The sequence below is a fragment of the Anomaloglossus baeobatrachus genome, chromosome 2, assembly GCF_048569485.1.
Source record: "Anomaloglossus baeobatrachus isolate aAnoBae1 chromosome 2, aAnoBae1.hap1, whole genome shotgun sequence".
Classification (NCBI taxonomy): Eukaryota; Metazoa; Chordata; class Amphibia; order Anura; family Aromobatidae; genus Anomaloglossus; species Anomaloglossus baeobatrachus.
The window spans coordinates 102,547,202-102,573,861 of NC_134354.1; the positions used below are offsets into that span (position 1 = coordinate 102,547,202).

Below are 26,660 nucleotides of genomic sequence, written 5' to 3' on the forward strand. Positions count from 1 at the left end.
TTTAACCCCTCTATCTCTAGATGCCTACTAATAATGCATGACAGTGGCTCTATTGCAAGAGCGAAGAGCAGCGGAGACGGAGGGCTACCTCGCCTGGTATCTCTAAACAATGCAAAACTATGAGAGCCCCATGGCCATGGCCCTTGTTGTCGCCTCATATAGCACTCTAATCTACCTAATAAAATTATGCACAAAACCCATTTCTTTTAGTACTGTCTGGATATATCCCCACTCCATACTATCAAAGGCCTTACTAGTACTTAGGGAAAGGATTACTTTATGCAATGGGTCATCTTGAGTTGCTTGCAGGAAATATCCTATGTACATTAATGGCAGTAGATTTTGAGGCAATAAAGCCTGCCTGATCAGGATGTATAAATGGGGCTATAACCATACTCTGCCTGGTTGCCAAGATGTTCTTGATTATCTTAATGTCTATTCTCAATGGTGTCACGATGACTATGGGATAGCAGGAAACTGGGGCTCCCACTCTTACCCTTACACTTACCCTTAAGCTAGGGGTCCCTAAGCTAACCCTAATCTCAGGGATACTCCTAATGGTGGAGAGGCCTGAATCTCCTTCCTGGCTCTGGTCCTGACCAGTCCTGATCTGATTCCCCCTCCCCCAGGGAGGGGCAAGATAGAAGTGAGATGAACCCCACAGAAATAGACTGGAAACCAAAACGTTATCGCTCACATAAAGGTACAGTATAAGACAATAAGTGATTAGAGGAAAACAAGAGCGGGAAGGAAGCTACAAAACAAAAGGGATAAGCTTCACAACCAATCCAAGCTAAAAGCAACATTTTCACCAGAAAGTGTTGGACACCAAAGCGCACATAATAAACTATAGCTGGCATGGGTAGAAGATTTCATCCAGCATAAATAGGAGGGGAGCAAATATGATTGGATTCCCCACCACATGTGATTTAAACATGGGAGTCTATGGAGAATGAATCCGGTAACAGTTATTTAGCCATCCGTTTTTCTTGCATTTGTAACGGATCCAGGTTATTTTTTTCATTACAGGATCAGTTTCAAATGGAAGACAAATAACAATCCGTTAATGGATCTGTTCTCCATAGACACCCTTGTTAAAAAAAACAAAAAAAAAAAAAACAAACAAATTCTGATGCAGCAGACATTTTGCCAACAGATCTCTGCAGGATCCGTTCTAATGGATGATTACAGGACGTGTGAACCTTACAGGCCAAGCAATGTTTCATAGGAAGAGTGTATGCAAATTATTTTTCCCTCAAGAAGAAGAATGCCGTCTCTAGTGTCATATATTGAAGGTGGCCAACTTATAAGTCAATGTCCGATTACTCAAGCCAGATTCTTCTCAGGAAAAGACTCCAATCCATAGCCAGTTAGTTCATTCTGGATTCCTGCTGTTTGTTAATGCCATTGTTGTCACTGATGAGGGGTCAGGACCCTAATACAGCTGTCTGCAGATGAGTGTTTTTGGGTTTTGTTGTTGTTTTTTTTTTTTTTTTTTTCCTTTATCGAAGACTAGGTTATGAAAAAACATAAAAAAGTTATGATGCAGAGATCAGTAAAGAATCAGTCATTGACTTCTAGTGTAGCTAAACCCAATCTGTGGCACCTAAAGGTCAGCTTTCTAGAGCTGATTGCAAATGGCTAATGAGGCATTACTTAGGCATCTCTGGTTTATGGCCCAGAGGTTCTTTATTACTTCTAGTCACCTGCTCCTGAGCTTTGTGATTCTTTCCTTGGACCACGTTAATGCTAATCTGTCAGAAGTCTTTGTACTGTACCCGTGCTGTATAAATCTTGTATGCAGATTTTAGAATAATTCTTGAAATAAAAAGTTGTGAATGGTTCCAGCTCAGACTGATCACCAGATATTATGAAATAAGGATTTTTTTCAGCTCAGCCGGCAATTGGATCACCTGGTTCCTCTTTCTAGGGATGGTGCAAGGAGGCCGAATCCGTGTTTATGGAGGCAAGTCAGAGAAGCAAAAGAAAGGTTGTTTCCAGCATCACATCCACATGGAATTAAGTAAAATAACTTTTATTTCAAAACTAAAATTCCATTAGAAGGATATCCATCATTAAAAAACGTCTTTTAATGATTGATATCCTTATAATGGAATGTTAGTTTTAATGTTTTGAAATGTTTATTTTTACTTACCGTAATTTTTCGGACTATAAGACGCACCCTGGTTTTAAAGGAGGAAAATAGGAAAATAAAATTTTAAGCAAAAAATGTGGTCATGACACACTGTTATCTGCTGCCTACACTGTTATGGGGGTAATGTCCCCAAATTCTCTACTAAGGTGCCGCATCCTGGTAATGATCCTCCTGCCTTGTATATACAGTATATGTCCCTCATCCTGCTATATACCGTCATCCTGCCATATGGCCGCATCCTGCTATATACTGGCATATGGCCGCATCCTGCTATATAACCCATCATGGCATATGCGCCCATCCTGCTCATAATATAGCCCCATCCTGCTGATATGACCCCATCCTGCTGATATGACCCCATCCTGCTGATATGACCCCATCCTGCTGATATGACCCCATCCTGCTGGTATGACCCCATCCTGCTCGTATGACCCCATCCTGCTCGTATGACCCCATCCTGCTCGTATGACCCCATCCTGCTCGTATGACCCCCATCCTGCTCGGATGACCCCCATCCTGCTCGGATGACCCCCATCCTGCTCGGATGACCCCCATCCTGCTCGGATGACCCCCATCCTGCTCGGATGACCCCCATCCTGCTCGGATGACCCCCATCCTGCTCGGATGACCCCCATCCTGCTCGGATGACCCCCATCCTGCTCGGATGACCCCCATCCTGCTCGGATGACCCCCATCCTGCTCGGATGACCCCCATCCTGCTCGGATGACCCCCATCCTGCTCGGATGACCCCCATCCTGCTCGGATGACCCCCATCCTGCTCGGATGACCCCCATCCTGCTCGGATGACCCCCATCCTGCTCGGATGACCCCCATCCTGCTCGGATGACCCCCATCCTGCTCGGATGACCCCCATCCTGCTCGGATGACCCCCATCCTGCTCATATTATACCCCCATCCTGGTGTATGGCCGCATCCTGTGGCACATAAAAAAAAATAAACGTTCATACTCACCTCAGCTCACCTCACTCCGTGCAGCATCGCTCGTCCTCCGGTCTGTGTCAGCGGCAGCGCCGCTGAGTGGTGCCGTCCCCGTTCTCCTGCAGCATCACTTGTCCTCCCGTCTGTGTCAACGGCAGCGCCGCTGAGAGGAGTCGTCCCCGTTACTCTGCTGCATCGCGATCATCTCCTGTGTCTGTGCTGGTGGCGGCTGCGTGTGGACACGTGCGCACAGCGATGACGTCATCGCTATGCGTGCCGCTAGTCTCCACCCAGCCGATGGCACAGGAGATGATCGCGATACAGCAGGGTAACGGGGCTGGCTCCACTCGGCGGCGCTGCCGCTGACACAGACGGGAGAACGAGCGATGCTGCAGGGGAACGGTGAGTACTGTACACTGATTCACTGCTCCCCGCGCTGATGATGATGCGCGGGGGGCAGTGAATACAGCCGCACATGATCACTCCAGGCCGTAGTTGCCAGGGGTGATCATGCGGGCCGGCTGTTTATCCCCCGCCCATCATCCCGCCCACCTGTCAGTGCCTGCTTCAGTGCTGAGGGATGATGGGCGGGGGATGGGCGTGCATATTAAATGAGCGGGTCCACGTGGTCACGGCAGGCTGCTACAGCCTGCTCGTGTCTCCGATGACCCGCTGTACCGCAGCACCCTCATTCCCCGCAGCCACATTCAGACCATAAGACGCACCCCCCACTTTCCCCCAACATTTGGGGGGGAAAAAGTGCGTCTTATGGTCCGAAAAATACGGTAATCCATGTGGATGTGATGCTGGAAAGAAGCTTTCTTTTGCTTCTCTGATCAACAGATATTAGTATGGTCTCTTCTGAGACACTTTTATGCGTGTGTACTATTTTTGTATAGATCTACAATCCAAGAGAAAACGTAATGTATCCGTATTTCAGGAACACACTGTGTCCTGAACGTGAAAATGTCCAGTAGACAAAAAGCCTGCTTGAAATTGTAGTACATGGACAGATATCACAAGTAAAGAAGAGCGGACCCATGGAAGCGGACCCATATGAGTCAATGAGAACCTGAACTTTGGTGCTGTCAAATGGTCGAAGTAATGGCTAAGGAGCTGCAAAGGGAACCAAAATGGGGGTAAAAGCAGGATAATTGCCCTCCAAACAAATGTAGTTGGGTAATAAACAAATAACTAAATAATAATTAAAAAAAAAGTTAGGTCCCACGTATTTTTGATAACCAGCACAGGTAAAGCAAACAACTGCTGGTTGTAGCCCTTAGCTGTCTACTTTACCTTGGTTGGCTATTAAAAAAGACAAGATCCCATGGTTTTTTTTATTATTATTATTATTATTATTATTTTAAATAATTTTTAAAAAATGGCATCAGGTCGCCTGTATTTTTGATAACCAGCCAAGGTAAAGCAGACAGCTGGGGCCTGGAGCAGTGGCCTACATTGGAGCTGTATGCACAAAACTGTTGGGTATATTTTATATGCATTGTTTGTTTATTTTAAATACTTTGGATTAAGAAATCAGAATTATTGCTAAAGTATACCTATTCTTTTACAGCCATCATTATTTTACATCAAACTAAATAAAAATGCATATGCAATAATTCTCCTTTGTTACCTGTCACTTTAAGTCTGCAGGCTCCTGATTCTTTCTGTCTTATCATTATTCCAGATGGTGCACACGTTGGCCAGCAATGGGGCAAACTCTATTTGGGAACATTCTCTATTAGACCCTGCACAGGTTCAGAGTGGGCGACGCAAAGCCAACCCTCAAGACAAACTCCAGTGAGTATTAAACGTTACTAAAGTGGTAAATTTTCATGACACGAGTGTGACGCGCACAGACAGGCATTTATCAATGGAAAAGTTTTTCTAGCCTGTTGAAGTTTTTTTGGTTTTGGTTCAGTTATTGGCATCATTGGAAACATGGTCATGACCAATAATTGGCTTGCCCCAATGAACAAGCCAATTTTGTGCGTTCACTGCTTCATCCCAGTTTACGTAATGGGCCAAATTGCATGTTGTACAGACATCTATATTGGCAGCGTCCGCTATTGTCGTGCTATCATTGTGATTTTGCAGAACCTAGCTATAGTACCTGTTTTGGTTTGGATTAATGGGGATATCATTTCTATGAATCAAGATTTACAAGTGGCTCCTACACCTCTATGGGAGGCTTAAAGGTGGTGAAATCAAGTTATCACAGGATAGGTGATAACATTTTGATCAGTGAGGGTCCAACTATTGTGATATGCACCAATTTGTAGAACAGGGAACATTTATCCTTGTTAGAATGGAGCCACATTGCGCATGCTCAGCCAGTGCCCATGCTCTAGGACTTTCGAGCATTACACTCAGCTTTTTTTGGTAGCCCCATAGAGAATGAATGGGGATATCGTAATGGGATCTTTCGCAATTGGTGACATTAATAGCCAGACTGGTTATTGATTTCTGGTAACAATGGTTTAACCCCCAACCATCAGTAAGTTTTCAACTATCCCGCATCCAATCAGCGGCATCTTCCTTATCCCTGCCTTCAGACCAATCAATGAACAGAAAGTAAGCCTCATTTGGTCTGAAGGTTGTGAGAAGGAAGCCGGTGCTGATTGGACTCGGGGCTTGCGTGACATCACAACCCCATGTGAGTCCCCGCACCGCTATCCACGGTACCGCTGGAACGGGAGGCTAGTATAGTCTTTATTATTTTATCTGGTGCAAACATATTGAATCAGAATGGGTTGTCTTAGTAGTGGACACCCCCTTTAAGTAGAAGAAAGTCTGTAGTCCCCATGGTCAGATATTTAGGGGAAAATTAAAGAGCTAATCAATCATGATTGACTCTATTTATTCCTTCCAGCCCAACAAAGTCAGAGTTTATTCGAGCCAAGTATCAGATGCTGGCCTTTGTGCACAAGTTACCCTGTCGTGACGATGATGGAGTGACTGCTAAAGACCTTAGCAAGGTACTGTCATAACTTATCTACATTTTTGAACTACAGTCATGGCTTTAGACTACAGATTTATTGTTGTATCTTTTGACATAATTTTCTTTCTATTTTATTCGATGTGTTATGTGGGGTATTTACACCTTTTTATTACTACTATGCACCTACAGTTAAATTGTCATCTCATCAGCTTCCTCTAGTGTCATCCTGAATTTTTTGTTGATTTAGCTCCTACCTCATATATCCACTTCAACTGCCTGTTCATTTTGAGAATGTGCTACATTGTTGGGCTATGTTCACACACTGCATCTTTTACTGTGTTTTTTTGGTGCATTTTTGAGGTCACAAAGATGCACCTAAATGCATGCATTTTCTTCCCCCAGCAAAGTCTGAGATTTCTATTTTGCGATCTTCACTGGGCATTTTTTTGTCTGCATCTTGGCTGCGTTTTTGAAGTTGCAGCATGGCAATTCTTTTTGCGTTTTTGAGCCCTTCCAGTCAATAATTTGACTTAACAAAAACGCATTGGGCAAAAACGCATGCGTTTTTTTATACATTTGTTTGGGGCCAAAAACTTTGCATCTTTGTGGTTAGAAAAGATGCACTGTGTGAATAGCCTAAAAGGGAATCTGTCAGGTGATTTTGTAGTACAATACTAATGTTATGTATAAATAAGGCTTAATGAGACTTTTTCAGAATCAGTAACTTTTATAGCTCTCCCTTTTCCTGTTAGCTTGTTGTAAGCTCCATAAAATTTGTGACATAGTAAATAGTCAAGTGTATGTAAATACAAACTTCATATGCCCTGCTTCCCCCTCAAACCTCTCAGCAGTGATAGTGAATGCAATGGAGGTGGGTGGTGGGAGCGGTGATTCTGTAAATTGTATTTACATACACTTGCACGAGACACTGAATTCTATGGAGCTTAAACAGGACAAGGTAAAGCAATGAAACTTACTGATCCTGAAAGGTCTCCTTAAGCTCTATTTAAAGAGAACATTAGTATTGTACTACAAAATCACCTGACCGATTCCCTTTAAGTTCTCTGCACCCTCTTGATTTCATGGCTAGTAACTGCAAAACATGTAATTATGTTGTAGAACAGGATATATTTACTGTATTATATGGATTTCAGTAACAATGGGCAGAAATTAGATTTGTTACATATACCGTATTTTTCGCTTTATAAGACGCACTTTTGTTCCCCCAAATTTTGCTGGGGGGCTGGTGGGGGCAGTTGAAGCTGCGGGCGGCAGCATTAGATCTCCTGCTCCCGCTCATATAATATGCACAGCCTGGGGCTGGGGGAGCGGCGCATATTATATCTGCCTGTGCTTACCTTTGATCGCACATGCCCCCCCTGTGTTAGCTATGGCCCCCACGCTGCTGCTCATAGTAAAATAATAAACTCTTTACTCACATCCTCCTGCTGCGTGTCTGCCCGGTCTCCCTCCTGCTGCTGTGATTAGGCACGCAGAGATATCTCTCTGCTGTCCCGATCACATGACCGGCACTAGAACCAGGAAGTAGGAAGTGCAGGAGACACTGGAGGAGCTCAACCCCGAGGAGGGAGACACGAGACAGGACAGTGGTGCAGAAGGTAAGGAAAGAGTTTATTTTACTAAAAGCAGCAACATGGGGGTGATATCTAACAGAGGGTGATGTGTGCCTGCCACAGGGGGCCTGTGTGCCTGCCACAGGGGGCCTGTGTGCCTGCCACAGGGGGCCTGTGTGCCTGCCACAGGGGGCCTGTGTGCCTGCCACAGGGGGCCTGTGTGCCTGCCACAGGGGGCCTGTGTGCCTGCCACAGGGGGCCTGTGTGCCTGCCACAGGGGGCCTGTGTGCCTGCCACAGGGGGCCTGTGTGCCTGCCACAGGGGAAATGTGGCATCACTGGGGGACGTGTTCAATATAAGGTGGCCATATCCAGATTAAGGGGGCTAATTTTAGGATGAGGGGGCTATGAGGGACGTATACCCTATATTATTTGTTAGACGGACACTGGAATTATAAGACGGACCCCATTTATTAAAAAATTCTCTATTCCTTCACCAAATTTGGGGGTGCGTCTTATAATCAGGTGCGTCTTATAAAGCGAAAAATACGGTATATTGTATGATCAGAAGTGATTTTTATTTCTTGTTATGCTTTATTCCAACCTTTGGGTAAAAATTGTCATAGCCAAATATATTCTGGTCCAAAAGGGTGATCAGGCTCCTGTGACAAGATCTGATTGCACTTATGCTAAGAAATATATGGCAGCATGATGGCTCCATTGTTAAGTGTTGCAGCCTTGCAGCACTGGGGTCTTGTGTTTAATGCATATCAAGAACAACATCTGTGTTGCTTTATTGTATCCCAATGGAGTCCTGTTTTCTGTCCATGGGGGAAAAAAAACCTTCTGAGTTTCCATTTTTTTATGGGAAACCATATGTCGAAATTTCGAGAAATGTTGAGTATTATTTAAGTCACCACTCCGTTTTTATTTTTTCTTCCCTTCACTACGACAGCGCCACCAGAGAGATAGGTCCGCCCACCTTAGGACAGGAAACCCTACAGAAATAAAAGGGTTTGCCTCAGTTTAGGTTTCCTGTCCAAGGATGGGAGACTCAGAAGTGCTGTGGCGCTGCCACAGTGAAGGCGGCTGATCCTGGGGCTGCGTGGAGCTGGATATTGCGGGCTCTCTGGCCTCAGCCCTGGATGCGCCCTTGGGGGTTTCTCCCTGGCGAGGGCAAGGTACGGGGGCAGACTGGTTTGGAGCCCAGCGGTTGTCCCGGCTAGAGCTGCCGCCTCCTCCCCGGATTTGATCTCTGTTCGGCGCCCGGTGGCTGTCCCAGCGAGTGGTGCTGGTGTTTTTTTTTTTTCTAACTTCAGCCTTGGTATGGTGCTTGAAATGTAAGGCCACTGTGTTATACTCACCTGCTGCCGTCTTTATCTTCTGTGTCCACCGCTCCGGTCGTTCTCCAGCGATTTGTGACCTGTCAGTACCTCCAGTGTTTCATGTAGCGCACTGGAGATCACTACTCAATACAACTTTATGAGACCCTCGGTCTGGCTCTCATAGACTTGCATTAAGCGCCTATGATGTAACTACTGACTTCCGACCAGTCAGAAGTTATGGGCACAAAATGGCACCGCAGACCGGAAAGGCGCCAAAAAAGGATGAGGCTGCCAGAAGGGGAGTATAAGGAAGGGGGCAGGTGGCTTAGATTTAAAGTGCCACTCCAGCGCTGCAGAAAAAAAATGCTGGAGTGGTGCTTAATATCAATACACAAAAATGTAAACAGAACTTGGGTCCTGATTTAAAGGGACCAGTCAACTCAATGCTGTGTAATCTCTGGGGAACATGATAGAGCAAGAGCTGAGCAAATCAATATATCGGTTTATGGTAAAAAATTACGTAGAATTTGCACATTGGGATCCTTTCTTATTCTGGTCTTAAGAGTCAAGTGGGTGGTTCTGAGCAATGACTGACAGCTATCCCTGTATGCACACTTATACAGACATATCACTCTCTATCTATAGAGTACAGTATAATACAAGCACCACTGATTCTTTTTACGCAAACCTATATATTAATCTGTTCATCTCCTCTTGCTCGTTACCATGCTTTGTATAGATTGTGCAGTAAGCTAACAGACTTCCTTTTGAAGAGTCTGAACAGTACCTTTTCACTAGATTTATTTTTATTTAAAGGGAATCTGTCAGCAGGTTTTTTCCTACTTCATCTGAGAGCCGCATGATGTAGGCAAAGAGATCTTGAATCCAATGATGTATCACTTAGATGACTGGGTGCAGCCGTTTTGACACAGACTTTTTAGATTTAGCCATGTAGCAGAGCTGAGAGCTGTCCTGATCCACAGCAGGCTCTCAATAGAGATTAGACTTTAACAGATAGGTGTCATTCAGAGGAAGGGGTGTGCCGGCATGAAGCAATGAGAAGTCCTGCTGTTTAAACAAACATAGCAAATAAACAACAGATTGGACCTTGACAAGACAGGCATCCCTGAATTCTCTTTGTTAACCCTTGCAGCATGCTGTTGTCAGCTTACATAGCAGAAACCTGCTGACAGATTCCCTTTAAATTTCTTCAGTTGCTGCTGCTCCTCTGAGTTTGGAACCTTTTTTATTTTTTTTTCTCTGTTCCAAAATGATGCCCCCCAGTAATAAAGATGCAAATTTTCCCTTCAACCATCTGGGCGTATACTACAGAACTTCTCCGAGGGTGTTTGCTTTTCCTTCTATATGACAGAAGTTCGGTGATTTACTACAAGTTGGTTGAAGGAAACATTAGCATTTTTATCTGTAGGGAGCATAACGTTAGAATGGTGGGGGCCAAAAAAAAAAAAAAAAGCGAAAATCTGTTACAGAATCTGTGAAGCAATAGCAATTGGCAGAAGTACTCCCTTAATATTACGTAATCCATTTAATGGTCCTCCTTAAGATAATAGTTTTCCTTACTGCAGCCAAATCTCAGTTCCTTTTTCTACAGATTTCAATATGCAATGCATCAGTTCTATTTCACAAACCTTTTGCTTGCGATATTAATATTTTAGGTTTTTATCTAGGTTCCTTTGCTTGTCTTTTTAGTTTGGAGAGTCACACATTTAGTGATGTGATGATGTAAGCCTGCTGCGGAGGATTCCCTCTAGCAAAGGATGGTGTAACTGGGCTGCCCCTGATTTTATCTCATCTTGTTTGTTTTTTGCTGATTCTAGCAACTTCATTCCAGCGTGAGGACTGGGAACCTGGAAACATGCTTACGTCTGCTGTCTCTTGGTGCTCAAGCCAATTTCTTCCACCCGGTAATCGCTCTTCTCAACATTGCTGGTCTCGTATTACTGTGTCATCTAACTGATATCCCCAATGATCTCGCTATAGTTCCATTAGTTTGTACAGTGGAACCTATTATCCTACATTAGCCTACAAATTAGGCGTTCGTAGTCACTTGTGCCTTATGTGAGCCACCTGTATAACTTTTCAGCTACACTCTGGACTTAGGCTATGTGCGCACGTTGCGTAATTGCATGCAGTTACGCTGAGATCTGCACCGCAGCATAACTGCATGCATCCTGCGTCCCCTGCATAATCTATGGAGATTGTGCAGGGGCCGTGCGCACGTGGCGTATTAGAGCGCAGCGCTTCGGCTGCTGCCCGAAGCGCGCGTTCTCAGAAGTGACATGTCACTTCTTTTGTGCGTTCTGCATGGAGCCCCCGCTCTGTCTATGGCAGGGGCTGGGAGGGGCTACATGCAGAGCGCATGAAATCGGCTTTTGTTTCTGCAGCAATTTGAAGCGCACGTGTGCTGTTCAAATCGCTGCAGAAATTTCTGCAGGGCCAGTACGCAATGTGCGCACATAGCCTTAAAGAGGACCAACCACCATGATTTTCGTATATAAACTAAAGCTATACTGGTGCTATCATGCTGATTCTATACACCCCTTTAGTTGTGAGATCGGATGTATACTTTCTGAAATATAGGCAAGTAAAATGTATGAAATGCTCTGTTATTTGATTGATAGGTGCTGCAGAATATCTAATAGGTGGGTCGGATTTTGCTAGTTATTCTCGCCTCTTTCTGCCTGCCTGTCCTTCCTCCCCTTATCGGGACGAAGGAGGGAGGACAGGCAGCACAAAGGAGTGGGTATATTTAGCAAAACTCAACCCACCTATTAGATATTCTGTAGCTGCTATCAATCAAATAACAGTGCATTTCACAAACCTTACTTGCCTGTATTTCAAAAACTATACATCCGATCTCACAACTACAGGTATGACTAGAATCAGCATCCTGGCGCCAGTATAGCACTGGCTTTAGTTTATATAGGAAAAACCTGGTGATTGGTCCTCTTTAATAGTGATTTGTGTTAGAACTTCAAATAGTCCTCCATTAAAGAAGGGATTTGAGCTTATGACAACACATAGCATTCAGACACGTTTAGGTGCTTTGCTCAACAGGTGATGCCACCGTGGCTCAGAACTAGTGATTTTTCATTTTGGTTTTCACACCCATATAAAAAAAAATATAGTGAAAGTTCTACTACCTAAAATCTCCTAGAAAGACCAATCTGTGCTTCTTCTTTATGTAGAAGAAAAAAAAAATCAGTTTTCTAGTAAAACAAATTGCGGCGCAAGCCACATTTGCAAAATAGTATGACTTTAAGGATTTTCAAAAATGATACAAGATGCACTTACCAGGTATACCGGAAATTGGTGTAAATTAGATCAAATATTAACGTAAATTATGACGTAAATTTAGATATGTTCATTGTTTTCTTGGAGTGTAGAGAGCCATAGCATACATCAATTTTCAAAGAGGTTTTTGCCCCATAATAAATGAGGGGCCATAGCACTCACAAACTTCGCCTCCATTACAACCTCGAACTTAAGGTGTAAGTTAGATACAGTACTGGAATCTTCACGACACATCACAGCTCTGATACTGAAATATTGATTTGCTGCCCATCGGACGCTATGAATCCGCTGCCCGGCATGAGAAACGAGATCTATTCAGAGCAAGGAGGGGAAGGAGAGCCAAGGAGTAATGGAGATAGGAGGCATAGTAATTGAAAGGGGTTGTCTGCTTTGGACAGTCACTATTTAATACCCTAATGATTAGCTGATCACAGGGTTTATTATGGCTGGGATTCAACCTTGTAAAGTTTAGCTTGTGGGAAAATAGCCAAAAGAATAAGTTTTATGGTGTGAAAACGGCTGATTTTCTGCTACGTATTCCCTTGCAGAAAATCCGGTGTTTGTAATGCAAAGGGTGACATGTGCGTCCTCTTCGCAGTAACATGCGCAGCAGAAAATCAATCCTAAGGGGTACTTCTCACATAGCGAGATCGCTGCTGAGTCACAGGTTTTGTGACGTACCAGTGACCTCATCAGCGATCTCGCTGTGTGTGACACTAAGCAGCGACCTGGCCTCTGCTGTGAAATCGCTGATCGTTACACACTGTTCTGGTTCATTTTTTGCTCGTTGGTCTCCCGCTGTGCAGCACAAATCGGCGTGTTTGACGGCGGAGACCAACGAGCACCGACTCTGTGTAAGCAGCGTACGTTGGTAACCAGGATAAATATCAGGTAACTAAGCAAAGAGCTTTGCTTGGTTACCCGATATTTACCCTAGTTACCAGTGTACACTGCTTAGCGCTGGCTCCCTGCACACGTAGCCAGGGTAAATATCGGGTAACTAAGCAAAGCGCTTTGCTTAGTAACCCGATGTGTACCCTGGCTACGTGTGCTGGGAGCCAACGCTAAGCGGTGTATGCTGGTAACTAGGGTAAATATCTGGTAACCAAGCAAAGCGATTTGCTTAGTTACCCGATATTTACCCTGGTTACCAAGCGGAGAGTCGCTGGTGGCTGGTAGCTGGTCGCTGGTGAGATCTGCCTGATTGAGAGCTCACGAGTGACCATGTTGTGATGCACAAGCAATCCTGACCAGGTCGTATCGCTGGTACGTCGTTTAGTGAGACGGTACCCTTAGAAAGTGTCCTTTTTAATCAGGGGGCTGTTGTCGAAGGCGCTTACATGACATCCTCCATAGCGAAATACAGTGTAAGGCTTTGTGCGCACTAGACCGTTTTACCCGCGGATTTACCGCGGAAATTTCTTGAGAAAGATGTTAAATCTTTCCGCAGACATTTCCCAGCAAAACCTATGGAAAAAAAAAATAGGTGTGCACACACTGCGGATTTTTCTCAAGGAAAGTTTCTTGAGAAACTTTCCTGAGAAAATGAGCATGTTCATTATTTCCTTCGGATTACCCCTGGATTTGTACTTATCCATTAAAAAAAAAACCCGCAGGGAAAAATCCGCGGCAAATCCGCATGTGTTTTTGCCGCGAATTTGGTGCGGATTTTTTCCGCAGATGCAAGAATCTTCAGCTCCCAGAATGTCTCTCAAGAAAGTTTCTTGAGAAACATGACATTTCTAGTGCGCACATAGCCTAAGATAGTCCGCAAACAAAGTTAGAGATTTGCAGAGGGGAGTGTTGTAGTTTCCATTGATCCCCACATGTGTGACATTATTATCTACTCTCTTTGTAGGAGAAGGGGAGCACTCCTCTACATGTAGCAGCTAAAGCTGGGCAAGTTCTTCAGGCTGAGCTTTTGGTAGTATATGGAGCCGACCCAGGGGCTCCTGATGTGAATGGAAGAACGCCTATTGATTATGGCAGGTAAGGTGATCATGCAAGAAATTGAGAGTTCACCTATATATTTTTTTATGGAAAAGGAGGATTGTTTTATCTTTTAGAATGGGTCTGTTATTTCTAAATTATACTGGAGCATAGATCAAAATGCATAAATGCCTACTTATCTTGATAAAGTTAATTAGTATTAGTCAGCAACAAAACATTAAAGTGTTATTATAGTATAAGGTTGACTTCACAAACTGCCTCTAGATTCAAGATCTATTAAAGGGATCCTGTCACCAGATTTGGCGCCTATAAGCTGTGGCCACCACCAGTGAGCTCTTATATACAGCATTCTTGAATATTGTATAGAAGAGCCCAGACCGCTCTGTAGAACGTAAAAAACACTTTTATAATACTCACCTAAAGGGCGGTCCGGTCCAGTGGATATCGCTGCTCTCCGGTCCGGTGCCTCCTCTCTGCGGCGATCGTCATCCTTCTTCTTCAGAGGCCCGTGTGCATGATGCATCCTACGTCATCCACACTGGCCATCATTGAGGTCCTGGGTAGGCGCAAAGTATTGTAATGCGCATGCATGGGCGGCTTTTTACCTTTCCTCGCGCCTGCACATTACAGTACTTTGATCTGTCCTCAGCAGGGAAGATCAAAGTGTGCCTGCGCATGACCGCAACGCCGGCCAGTGTGAATGACATAGGACACGTCATCCACACTTGGCTGGGAAGAAAGAGGGCGACGACCGCCGCAAAGAGGAGGCGCCGGACCGGAGACCAACAACACCCATTGGACCGTACCAATTATAAAAGTGTTTTTAATGTTATACAGGGTAACCTGGGCTGTTATATACAGTATTCTGGAATGATGTATATAAGGGATCACTGGTGGCAGTCGCAGCTTATAGTCACCAAATACTGTATGCTGACAGGTTCCCGTTAAAAAAAAAAAAATAAAAAAAAATAATGCACATTTTAGTTTGTGTCGGAGTGAAATACTGGACATACGGCTTTCACAACAGTTATTCCCTGTCTACAATACTGCGTTTCTGCGAAAACTCCCAAGTTTTTAGAATGATTTTGGAGAGTTTCCGATCCAATAAGATTGTGTGTGTATTCACCCTGTATGCGATCGGACCATTTCTAGAGATATTAAGGAACCTATATAGCCCCTATCCGCACTCTTGATATGAGCAGGTCAATGCCCAAAATGACTAACGAGGCTTTCATTCTGAACTACGGAGTATATATCAGTCTTTCCTTCTTCAAGTGTTTAGTGTTAGTGTTTGTGAGCAGAAATGTCCTGTTTTATAGGCAGGCCGGCCACCATGATTTGGCAGACAGACTGGTGGAGTGTCAGTATGAGCTGACGGATCGATTAGCCTTCTACCTCTGCGGCCGAAAACCAGGTGAGTGTGTCTGTATCAAACTTTGTAAACCCAACGTGTACCTTCCTCGGAGCAGAGTGGGTCATTCAAAGGTACCATTTTTTTAGAACATTTAATTGGTGAAAATAAGGAATAATAAGAAAAAAAACACTATTGAAATAAAAAGCCATTGTTGATGGGCTGCTTATTTATGCAGAGTGTATAAATTCTGATTTTTATTAAAGCATCAGTTTGAAAATGGCAAAACATTACGCTACTCATAATTCCGTTTCTTACAAAAGATAACGCTTTTGTTTCTTTGGTTGTTGCACGGAGCATCGTACATCATCAGAAAACACTGCCGGAGAGACTCATTCTCTGTTTATACAGACACAGTAATACATTCTGGGGAAATGTGATATTTAGCTGTATAACTGGAGATAACATTTTATGCTTGGGTATAAACAGCTCTCTGATGCAGAATTGAACATATGCGCCTTTACAAACACATCAGTCCTGGAAGAAAAACGTTTCTTCTTACAGCGTAATAATCATTTTCCTGCTGCCTGTGACAATACAGTAAAATAAGAATATTGAATTGGATTTGATAAGGCCTAAAGGTGCCTTTTACACTGCACAATTATCATGAACGAGATTTCCTAGTTACACGCAACAAGCATGATCATTTGGCTTGTTTAAAGGATTATAGCTCTCGAGCACATTCTCTTGTGTAAACAGGACTTTAAGGCATGTGGATGCTGGTTACACTTGCTACCTTCCGAACAGGGGTCCCCTGATTTGGCTGGAACTTAGGGTATCGTCTCACTAGAAGACGTACCTGTGATTCCGACCACGATACGACCTGGTCAGAATCACTAGTACGTCGCTACAGGGTCGCTAGTGAGCTGTCAAACAGTCAGATCTTCCCAACGACGGTCGCTGGGACCTTGTCACATAGCACGATTCAAATCTTGATTAGTAACATAGGCGTGCATTTACATTGCCTTTTCCGCGCCCCCTCAGCTCCGATTGGTGGTCGTAACTGTGTTGTGACTGGGCGGCCTTGCCTTTAGAGAAGGCAACATAATAGCGCTTCCATCCTTCTCCATCCTTGTCCATCCTATAGTCCCGATGCAGAATGGACTGTATTACGATCTGCTGCTACACGCGGTCCAGGACAACTGAATTCAGACTTCTGAAATGTACTGCGATCTACAAGCCAGAACAGAGGATGGAAGCGGCCAATCCGAACGCAGTAGCGATCACCAATCGGAACAGAGAGGGCGCGGAAAACAACGAAGATTCACACCTACGTGAGTCGCGAACGAGGTTGTTGGGTAAGGTGTCAAACACACCGATGCGTGCTGCCCTGCGGGAGCCCGACATCCAAAAAATGAACCAGAACAATGTGTAACGATCAGTGATTTCACAGCAGGGGCCAGGTCGCTGCTTAGTGTCACACACAGCGAGATCGCTAATGATGTCACTGGTACGTCACAAAATCCGTGACTCAGCAGCGATCTCGCTATGTGAGAAGTACCACTTACAAGCAGTGAGTAGAGGTGGCCATGAAGGCTAGATCTCTCTTCCCCCATCAATATGGGAGTCCCCTATACAAGCAGATTTGTTTGGCTATATTCAGATCTCCCTACAGCAATGAATGGAGAGAGTCGGTGCATTTGCTGCCACCTTTGCTTTGTGCTGGTCAGACGTCCACCAAATCAGGGGAATATTCTAAAGGTGGGATCCACATCTGTAAGAGTTATATTGAATATCCTTAAGATATGTCATAAATGTCTCTTGTAAGACAACTCCTTTTATTTTTGGTGCTCCAGGCGTATGCGTACACTTGCCTGATTGCTCTTATTACAGCTGATTGCTGGTGGTCCCAATAAAAGTATGTCTTGCAATCCATTTATCTACCTGCATCCCTCTAGCATAATAGCAGGCTACATCTTTAAATGTAAATAAAAAGAATGTTAACTAACCTCCTACACATATGAAGGTAACGATACATCCAATACAGACACAAAAGTCAACCTGGATATAATGTGTGTGTATTAGTGTTATAATTATAAATAAGATACAGTCATGGCCAAAAGTGTTGGCAGCCTTCAAATTCTTCCCGAAAAGAAAGTATTTCACCCACAAAATTATTGCAATTACACATTTTGTCATACTCGAGTTTATTTCCTTTGTGTGTATTGCAACTACACAACAAAGCAAGAAAGAAAGGGAAATTGGGCATAATTTCCCACAAAACACAATTGTCACCTTTCCAAAATTGTGGGTAAACCACTTTGTTTCAAGCATGTGATGCTCGTTCATATGCACCTGTGGCAAGTAAAATTGTGGGCAATATGAAAATCACACCTGAAACCAGATAAAAAGGGGAGAAGTTGATATTTTATTTTTTTGTCTGTGGGAGCCACGTTAATTTAGAACTTTCAGAGAAAAATTGATGAAAGGTTGCAAAACAGGATAGTCTGAATGATGGATAAGCAGCCCTAATCGCGTTCCAATAAAATTCAAGCTGTCCTGCAGGCTCAGGGTGCATTATTGTCGGCACAAACATTCCATCAACATTGGAATTAAATTAAACACTTTGGCAAGAGACCCAGGAGGACCCCACTGCTGACACAGAGACATAAAAAAAGCTAGTCTGCAGTTTGCCAAAATGTACGTGTGTAAGCCAAAATCCTTCTGGGAATGCATATTGTGGATAGATCAGACCAAGATAAAGCTTTTTGGTAAAGAACATCATTCTATGGTTTACCAATAACAGTATGAGACTTACAAAGAAAAGAGCACCGTACCTACAGTCAAATATGGTGGAGATTCAAAGATGTTTTGAGGTTGTTTTGCTGCCTCTGGCACTGGGTGCCTTTACTGTGTGCAAGGCATCATGGAATCTGAAGATTAACAAAAGATTTTGCCTGGCAATGTACTGCCCTGTGTCAGATATGTGTTTGTGTCCTAGGTCATTGGTCTTCAAGCAGGACAATGACCCCCAAACATACTTCAAGAAGCCCCCAGAGATAGATGGAAACAATGCGCTGGAGAGTTCTGAAGTGGCAGCAATGAGTCCGGATCTAAATCCCATTGAACACCTGTGGAGAGATCTTAAAATTGCTGTTGGGAGAAGGCACCTTCATATATAAGAGACCTTGAGCATGTTGCAATAGAAGAGTCCAAAATTCCAGCTGAGAAGTGTATGAAGCTTGTTGATGGTTATTGGAAGCGATTGATTGTAGTTATTTATTCTAAATGGTGTGCAACCAAATATTGAGTTGAGGGTGCCAACAATTTTGTCTGGCTCATTTTTATGGTTTTGTTTGAAATTATGTCCAGTTTGCCTTTTTTCCTCTGTTTACTTTTTATGCTGCTTATAAACAGGTGTATTACAAAATGCATAATTGCAATAATTTTCTGTGAGAAACCTTTCATTTTGGAGAACTATTTTGAGTCTGCCAACACTTTCGGCCATGACTGTATATTCTATATAAATATCTCACTCACACACACACACACACACACACACACACCCCCACACCCCTTTATATTCAATTTATTTTTTGTGTATTGGATATACCGTTATCTCCCAGGTGTATACACATACAACTCACAAAAAGTTAGGGATATTTCATTTTCGGGTGAAATTTTTGTACAGTGTAGTTTATCATAATAGTAGGGCATTTAAGTAGAAGCAGCATTGGTGATTTCCTCATCTCAGAGAATTTATTGAAACAAAAAACCACAGTGATGAGAATACTCCCCAAAAATGTCAGTGTTTCAATAACTTGTCATGAGGCCTTGAGCATTAATTATAGCTGTACAATGACGTCTTATGCTGTTCACAAGTGGAGTTATTGTCTCCTGAGGTATGGCGTCCCTCTCTTCTTGAAGGGCGGCCGTCAGATCATTGAAGTTCGGGGCGTACAGAGTTATGAGCCTCCACACAGCGACTCACCTGATCTCATAGGTTTTCTATGAGATCCAGGTCTGGAGAAAGTGCTGCCACTCTTATTTGAGTTACCCCAGTTTCTCTCAGCCATTCCCTAATGATGCGACGTCGATGAGATAGAGCATTGTTGTTCATGAAGAAGAAATTAGGCCTTTGCTGTTCATGCAGAGGCATAATGACTAGATTAATGGTGTTCATGAAGTAGTAGGTGCTTGTCACTGTAGCATTCACACAGTGTAGGGCCGTTCTTTATTGACCAGACACACCTGCCCACATGGTAACACCCAACACCACCAAAGGAAGGCTCTTCTGGTGACAACAGTGGATCAGGCATAGTGCTCTCCTTGATGTCTAAAACATCGTTGGTGGTCATCATTTCTGCACAGCATGAATTGACTTTCACCAGTGAACTGCCCTTAGGCCTTGCTAGTCCCTCGTCCAGTGTAGATGCTCCCTGACCCATGGAAGACATGTAATCAGGTACTCTTGCAGGTCATTCAGCGCACAGTCCATGCTGATGTAAACAGTTTCGAATGGTCTGAAGTGACACTTGTGTGCCTCTCTCATCCCTTAAACATGCCTGGAGTTTTGTGGCATTCATCATCCGGTTCTAAAGAGCATTGTTCACAATGAAGTGGTGATCTGTGTGTGATGTGGCCTAAGGACATCCACTTCTCTGCCTTTTTGTGACTTCCAGTCTCTCTGTGTCTCTGTTGCAACCTGCTGATGACACTCTGTGACATTCTAAGCTCAATGGCCTCTTCTGTCTGAGAACATCCTACTTGATGCCTCGCAATGGCGCAGTACTGCAGATCTATTGTTGGGTATTGTCTTGGTCTTATGATGTCAGAATGGGAACAGCATGATGAAGATGATGGTTTAAATACTAATTTTAATTGAACCCCGAAATTTATTGGGCGATTCATGGATCAAACACCTGTTGTTGTTTTTGCCATTAAGCTCCTTGTTAGAGAAAAGCAAGTTGTGGGAAACAAAAGTCCTGAAACATTGAACAATTGGACATGTGCATTCAGAAGATTAGAGAAGGTCACATTAAGGTCACCAGAAAAGGTCATTTTAGGATCATCCTGAAATTTCACCCAAAAGCCAAATATCCCTAACTTTTTGTGAGTAGTGTATATGTCTATATCAATCATGTATTCACCATTTCGGATATGCATATAAATGGCCTATTCCGGCCTCGCGGTTATAACTGGATCTTTATTAAAGGCGTTCTTTGTAGTAAATATATATATATAATCATAACTATTGTGCGTAGAGATCAGCAATAACCATAGGACCGGTGTGTGCTTCCCAAGAGGGTGGTCGTTAGTTTTTGGGAGTATCAGGCATGTGTGCGCCTACACTATGGTAGTATCCAGTGTCTACATCCTGCCCGTTCCTGAATACTTGTGTTCTGTACAATGTCCTGTAGCTGAAATGTTTCTGATCTTACAGGAAATTCTTAATTTACTCCGAGCACTAACTATTGTGTGTGATTTGTCTATTTCAGATCATAAGAACGGACATTATATCATTCCTCAGATGGCTGATAGGTAATTACATTTGCTCTCCTCAGCTCTTTATTTAACTTTGAAGCTTTAAATGTGTTTGTTGCGCGCCGTAGCTCTGCACCGTTCCGTAGTGTCCTGCGTTTTTACTGCCATCGGGTCATTTATAACATATGTCCTCATTAATTATATAATTCATGTTGTTAAATATGATCCTGCAAAATTATAAGGAATCCGGCTAGGGACCATTAACTCTTAGCTTACAGAGGTGGACATATTATTCTATATTTTATTTTAAGCTACTACTCTTAGGTAAGTGGACTAGGAAATCGGGGGGCACGTTTTATGAGACAGAAAAGCTTTTAAATTAGGGCTGTAGGAGAAAGTTAAAGAAGTTACCCGGTGAAATCAAGGTTATTGTTGGGAGTCTGACTTCTCGGATCGGCAGAACCTTTATCCGTAGAATGGTGTAGCACTGCACATGCTCGGTTGCTGCTTTATTCCTTCCTTATGGGGTTCCCAAGCACTGTAGGAGTCATACACATCTGATTAATTCATTCTGACATACAACTATTAATGAATCCAAAGCACTTTACGAGTGTCCTGCTCCAAGGCAGAAATCTTACTCCAGTCCATGACTGGAGTAAGTTTTTTGGTTTAAGGAACACCACAGCTAATCATGAATTAGATGCACTGCAGTGTAATGCCTCCGCTGCGCTCACATGTTACCCGGCTTCGCCCATTTTAGCAGAGCTGGGAGAACTGTATAGTTGATAAAATTGTATATCATCTCACCAATCCAAGCAGACAAGAAGTCGGGTGCGGCGCACAAATTGAGTTCTTGTCCGGCTCCCAGGTGAATCATGGGAGTAACAATGGAAAGGAGGGTAATTCAGCTTCTGCAAAAATGAGGAAAAATAAATTCTACAATTCCATATTTTATTAATTCATATTAATAGTTGTAAACCTACGCATATAAGGCATGAATTGCCCTTACTCATGTTACCATGCTGAGCACCACTTTACGCCGCGACCGCAATGTATGAGTCAGTGTTCCGTTTTGGGTACCGCTTCTGATCCTGCTTTTTAGCTATTAGGAGCGTCTCAGCGCTGATCAAAACTTGTGACATATCTTGATGTCAATTCTTTTTTTGCTACACGTTGAGCATTTTTGTTCTTCTTTTCCACTCCACGTCCCGTACTGTTATGTACAGTATTTCATACAATCCGCAGTCTGATTCAGGCTCTGTCTGTCCGAGACCATTATGTGCTGGGGACGCAGAATGTAGATCCATACAAAAGTGGAAAATTCCAATAGTCAGACATGACTAATGGGATTTATGAAGAGGAAGAGGGTAGTCTTGAATTGGACAATCATGAAAAATAAAGGAGTTTTTTTTTTCACATGAGAGATTATATGTAGTTCCTTGTATAATATATACTATATCATTGCTGTAGTCAGTGGTATACAGAGGGCTGACTCCTCTGCGTGTTGTGACCAGGAAGCAACGGCCATATCTGCATCCTGTTTTCTCTTGAATTCTGATCCTATTCACTGTCATCATGCGGCATTGCTGCTGAGGTGTATACCACAATGCCATACAAAAGCCTTCGCAAATACACAAAGCACAATGTGAAAATGACACACATACAAAAACCATCAGCAAGGACAAGTCCTCACATTTTGAATTTGGGGTGTGGATTCTGCACCGCATATCAGCAGAAATTTATAGAGCAATAGAATTCCCCTCCCTCCATAAAATACAATTATTAGGCACTTTGGACACCAATAGATTTAAAACTACTGCAAATTACTGAGCGGCAGAAGTTGCAAAAATGACTCCCCATTCTCCCATTGTCATTTCTTTTTGCTCATCAAAACCCCTGAATTTACTAAATGCTGATCTACAGTGCAGTGTCCACTATATTAGTAATATACTTTACATATATGGATGACAGATAACATATCGCACGGATGATCGATAACACTATGCTGATGGAATTTTCTCCAAGACAATAGTAAGGAAATCTGTTGGTGGCCTTTGAGGACAGAAGTTGGGGAACACTGATATATGATTTGAAGGATAGATCATGAGCGTTTCATATCATATCCATTAAACAAATGCCATTATTGCTCATGGATGATGAATGCATTAAACAGTAGGCGACCATATTTTCAAGCCGAGTGCTATCTGCTAAACAACAGAATTATGTTCAGACCAATGTTATACGATTAAGCAGTGCACATGTAGGAGGAAAAAAAAATTGCTGTTTACACAGTTTGCCTCCGAGAATAGAGTGCGGTCCGATTTTTTTACAAAGACAACAGAATGGTGATTTTTATTTTATTTTATTATATTCATTACTGAAAAAAAAGCCATATCCCACTTTGATTAACATAATCGGATCTCTTTACTCAGATTGAAAAAATACAGCCATGTGAACCCGCCTTTGCCATGACATCTCTCAACCATACACTTGATTGGCACTTGCTTGTCATATATAGTGGCCACTATGTAATGAAATAACTCACTATGTATCTTTTAAATGGACACCATATTAGTGTAGGTAACAAATGCTGTTTGGCATCAGTTTATTTATATTATTCACTTATATAGTGCTATTAATTTCGCAGCACTTTGCAGACATGTTCATCACTGTCCCCATTGGGGCTCACAATCTAAATTCCACATCAGTATGTCTTTGGAGTGTGGGAGGAAACGGCAGAACCCGGAGGAAACCCACACAAACACGGGGAGAGCATACAACTCCTTACAGGTGTCCTTGATGGGATTTGAACCCAGGACCCAAGTGCTGCAAGACTGCAGTGCTAACCACTGAGCCACCATGCCGCCCGTATCAGTTGTAGCCTTCTTTCAATTTATAAATCAATTTATTTTCCTTTTAAACCAAGAAAAAACACAATGTGGCCTCGCATATGAGGAATCTGCTAAAGGTGACCCGCTACTGGGATAACCATTATGTGTAGCGGGAATGCACGGGGCGGGGACAGCAGGACTTCCACGAGGGGCAACTTCAGCCGATAGCTTCATGTGTTGCACTGATGGACAGGACCCGTCCTGTATTATATCTTGCAGACAGTATTACATATATAGGGGGCAAAAGAGGACCAGAAGTGACTTTATTAGCCTGACAATTTTTTATTATTTTTTTTTTTTTTTTTTTAATTCTTTGAGCAGGTTTACTTTGAGTTTGTTGGATGTCACAATCCATGTAGCTGATTTTGTGCCCTTTTATGTATTCTTTGTTTTCAATAGTTACCAGAACATTGTAACCCTGTGAAATTCTTAGGCATCTGTCACTATAAAAAGTTTCTTTTTCATCCACTTTATAAAGATTGCGACCAAGTGACATAAATTTATAGCACTTGTTCTATAGCTTTGATCGCGCACAATTCTCAATTTACCGCATGGGATTAACAGGAATCAATCAACAGGTTTTTGACAGCTAGTCTTGGAGCAGCATAATGCAGAGATACAGATCCTGATTCCAGCAGGGTATCACTTACTGAGCTGCTTGCTGTAGTTTTGATAAAATAACTATTTTATCAGCAGGAGATTATTCCAAGATGACTAGTAAACCTGCTGCCATGTTGTTTTCTATATTACTGAGCTCTGTAGAACACAACACCCACCAGTGATTGGCAGCTTTCTGCCTATGCACAGTGACCATAGCTGCCAATCAGTGGTGTGGGCGGGATTATTCAGAGGTCAGCATTCAGAGAGCTGCTAGATCTGTAGCAGATAAAGTAAGTGACACATAACTGGAACCAGGGTCTCTACTCCTACGTTATGTTGCTCTCAGAATACATGGCGAAAACCTTATGAAGAATCCCATTTTAAAGCTACTGCAATCTAGCAATAACTACTAAGGCCCCAAGTTGTCCGACTCAGCCAAGAAATCCACTGAAGAAATCCAAAACCCCCTCTTTCTTCTACTTTTACTGGCCACATAGCGTTGTATATGGTATTGGTAGTGGTATGCAGCCAACAAAAGCATTGGCACTTCTGATGCTTCTGTAGGACCTGGCAAAATCAATTGCAGAGTCTCCACCAGCATCGCAGACCAAGATCAGCTGTCAGTGGAGCCTGGCACATCAGGGGGCTGTTTATTTCTGTAACTGGGGCACCTGTGAATTCCAAAGTTACAGTGGGAAAAATGAACAATAAAATTTACAAATATTTTTTTTTACCTCTTGGGGTACAAATTATGTATACGGTAACACATATGCTAAAAATAAATTATAAAAAATAAAGTTCCTACAACAAAGATTAGCAACCATAGTGCAGGTACCCTTTAAGTTCTCTGCAGAAGTAACCTTACAGCGATGCGGGGCTGGTACCTGCCCAGGAGGGGGCGCTGTGTGAGGACAGGTGCTTACAAATAAAGTCTGTCGTCGATATCTTATCCTTAAAGCGCATCTTTTCCCTATAAGATTTGATATATTGACCTTTTTTATCTAGTTTTTTTTATGGAATTATTTGCTTAGTATAAGTTTGGAAACCTCCAGAGACCTGCAGAAACTTGCCTCCTCTGGCTATTACTTTACACAAATGGGCCGCATTGCTTTTATTGACATCCTTGGCTTATATCCAGGAATATCCGATCTTATCGCTCATTGACTCCTCCACCTCTACCTCCAATACGTCATATGCAGACCTGATGCAACCTGCAGTCTCCCATAACGCTGCCAGTCACTGACAAAATGTTACTACACTGGAGCTCCCCCATGTGGCCAAAGTGGAATTTACAACTAATGATAACAAGTAATAAAGAAATACATTTAAAAGTTAAAATCAAGGTTCTGAATATCTTCACATCTTCTTCATTATACTTAATACATATTCCTGCAAAAACTTAGTATACATTATATGTAGATCGGTTATAGGCTAACTCTTTTCTGCTAATTTTGGCAACCGCTGACTGGTCTGGTATAAGTAATAGGCTATTTAATAGCATATGAACAAATCATATAAAATATAGTACAGTGTAACCAAGTCAGTGTAATCAAGCAGAGGAAGGTGGGTGTAAAAGGGTCACAATGGGATCCTAGTCTTCCCTCTCTTCCTAAATATTAAGTCCTCATTCACTTACACCAGTGTTCACCAACTCCAGGCTTCAAGCGCCACCAACAGATCGTGTCTTCAGGATTTCTATAGTATTGCACCGATGATGGCATTATCACTTGGGCAATAATAAGGAAATCCTGAGGACATGGTGGCCCTGAGGACTAGCATTGGAGAACACTGCCTTACGCTCTATTTTGTGCATAGTGATTCACAACACTTGATCTATTTGTACAAATTATATGGTATAACATCAGTATACATCAATGCATGTGTGAAAATAGTGTACCTATATCATGCGCAATTATTTATTTTACTTCTATAGCCCTATTAATCCCACAGTGCGTTAGATATCATTATATCATCACTGTCCCCATTGGGAATCGCAATCTAAATTCCTTGTCTTTGAAGTGTGGGAGGAAACCGGAGAACCCGGAGGAAAATCCCACAAAAACGGGGTACATACAAACTCCTTACAGATGATGTTAATGGTGGGATTTGAACCCGGACCCCAGCGCTGCAAGGAT

At 42.9% G+C, this 26,660-nt stretch overlaps 1 protein-coding gene across 4 annotated transcripts in view; it reads left to right on the plus strand.

Moving 5' to 3' along the window:
• The window catches only part of GIT1 (GIT ArfGAP 1), a 198,223-nt gene that overhangs the window by 96,433 nt on the left and 75,130 nt on the right, over positions 1-26,660 (plus strand). For all 4 annotated transcript variants that reach the window (XM_075335248.1, XM_075335245.1, XM_075335247.1 and 1 more), the window contains exons 3-8: positions 4,783-4,895; positions 5,968-6,073; positions 10,773-10,859; positions 14,108-14,238; positions 15,519-15,613; positions 21,049-21,091. In XM_075335248.1, coding sequence (XP_075191363.1) covers positions 4,783-4,895; positions 5,968-6,073; positions 10,773-10,859; positions 14,108-14,238; positions 15,519-15,613; positions 21,049-21,091 — 575 coding nt within the window. The remainder of the gene's footprint in view (positions 1-4,782; positions 4,896-5,967; positions 6,074-10,772; positions 10,860-14,107; positions 14,239-15,518; positions 15,614-21,048; positions 21,092-26,660) is intronic.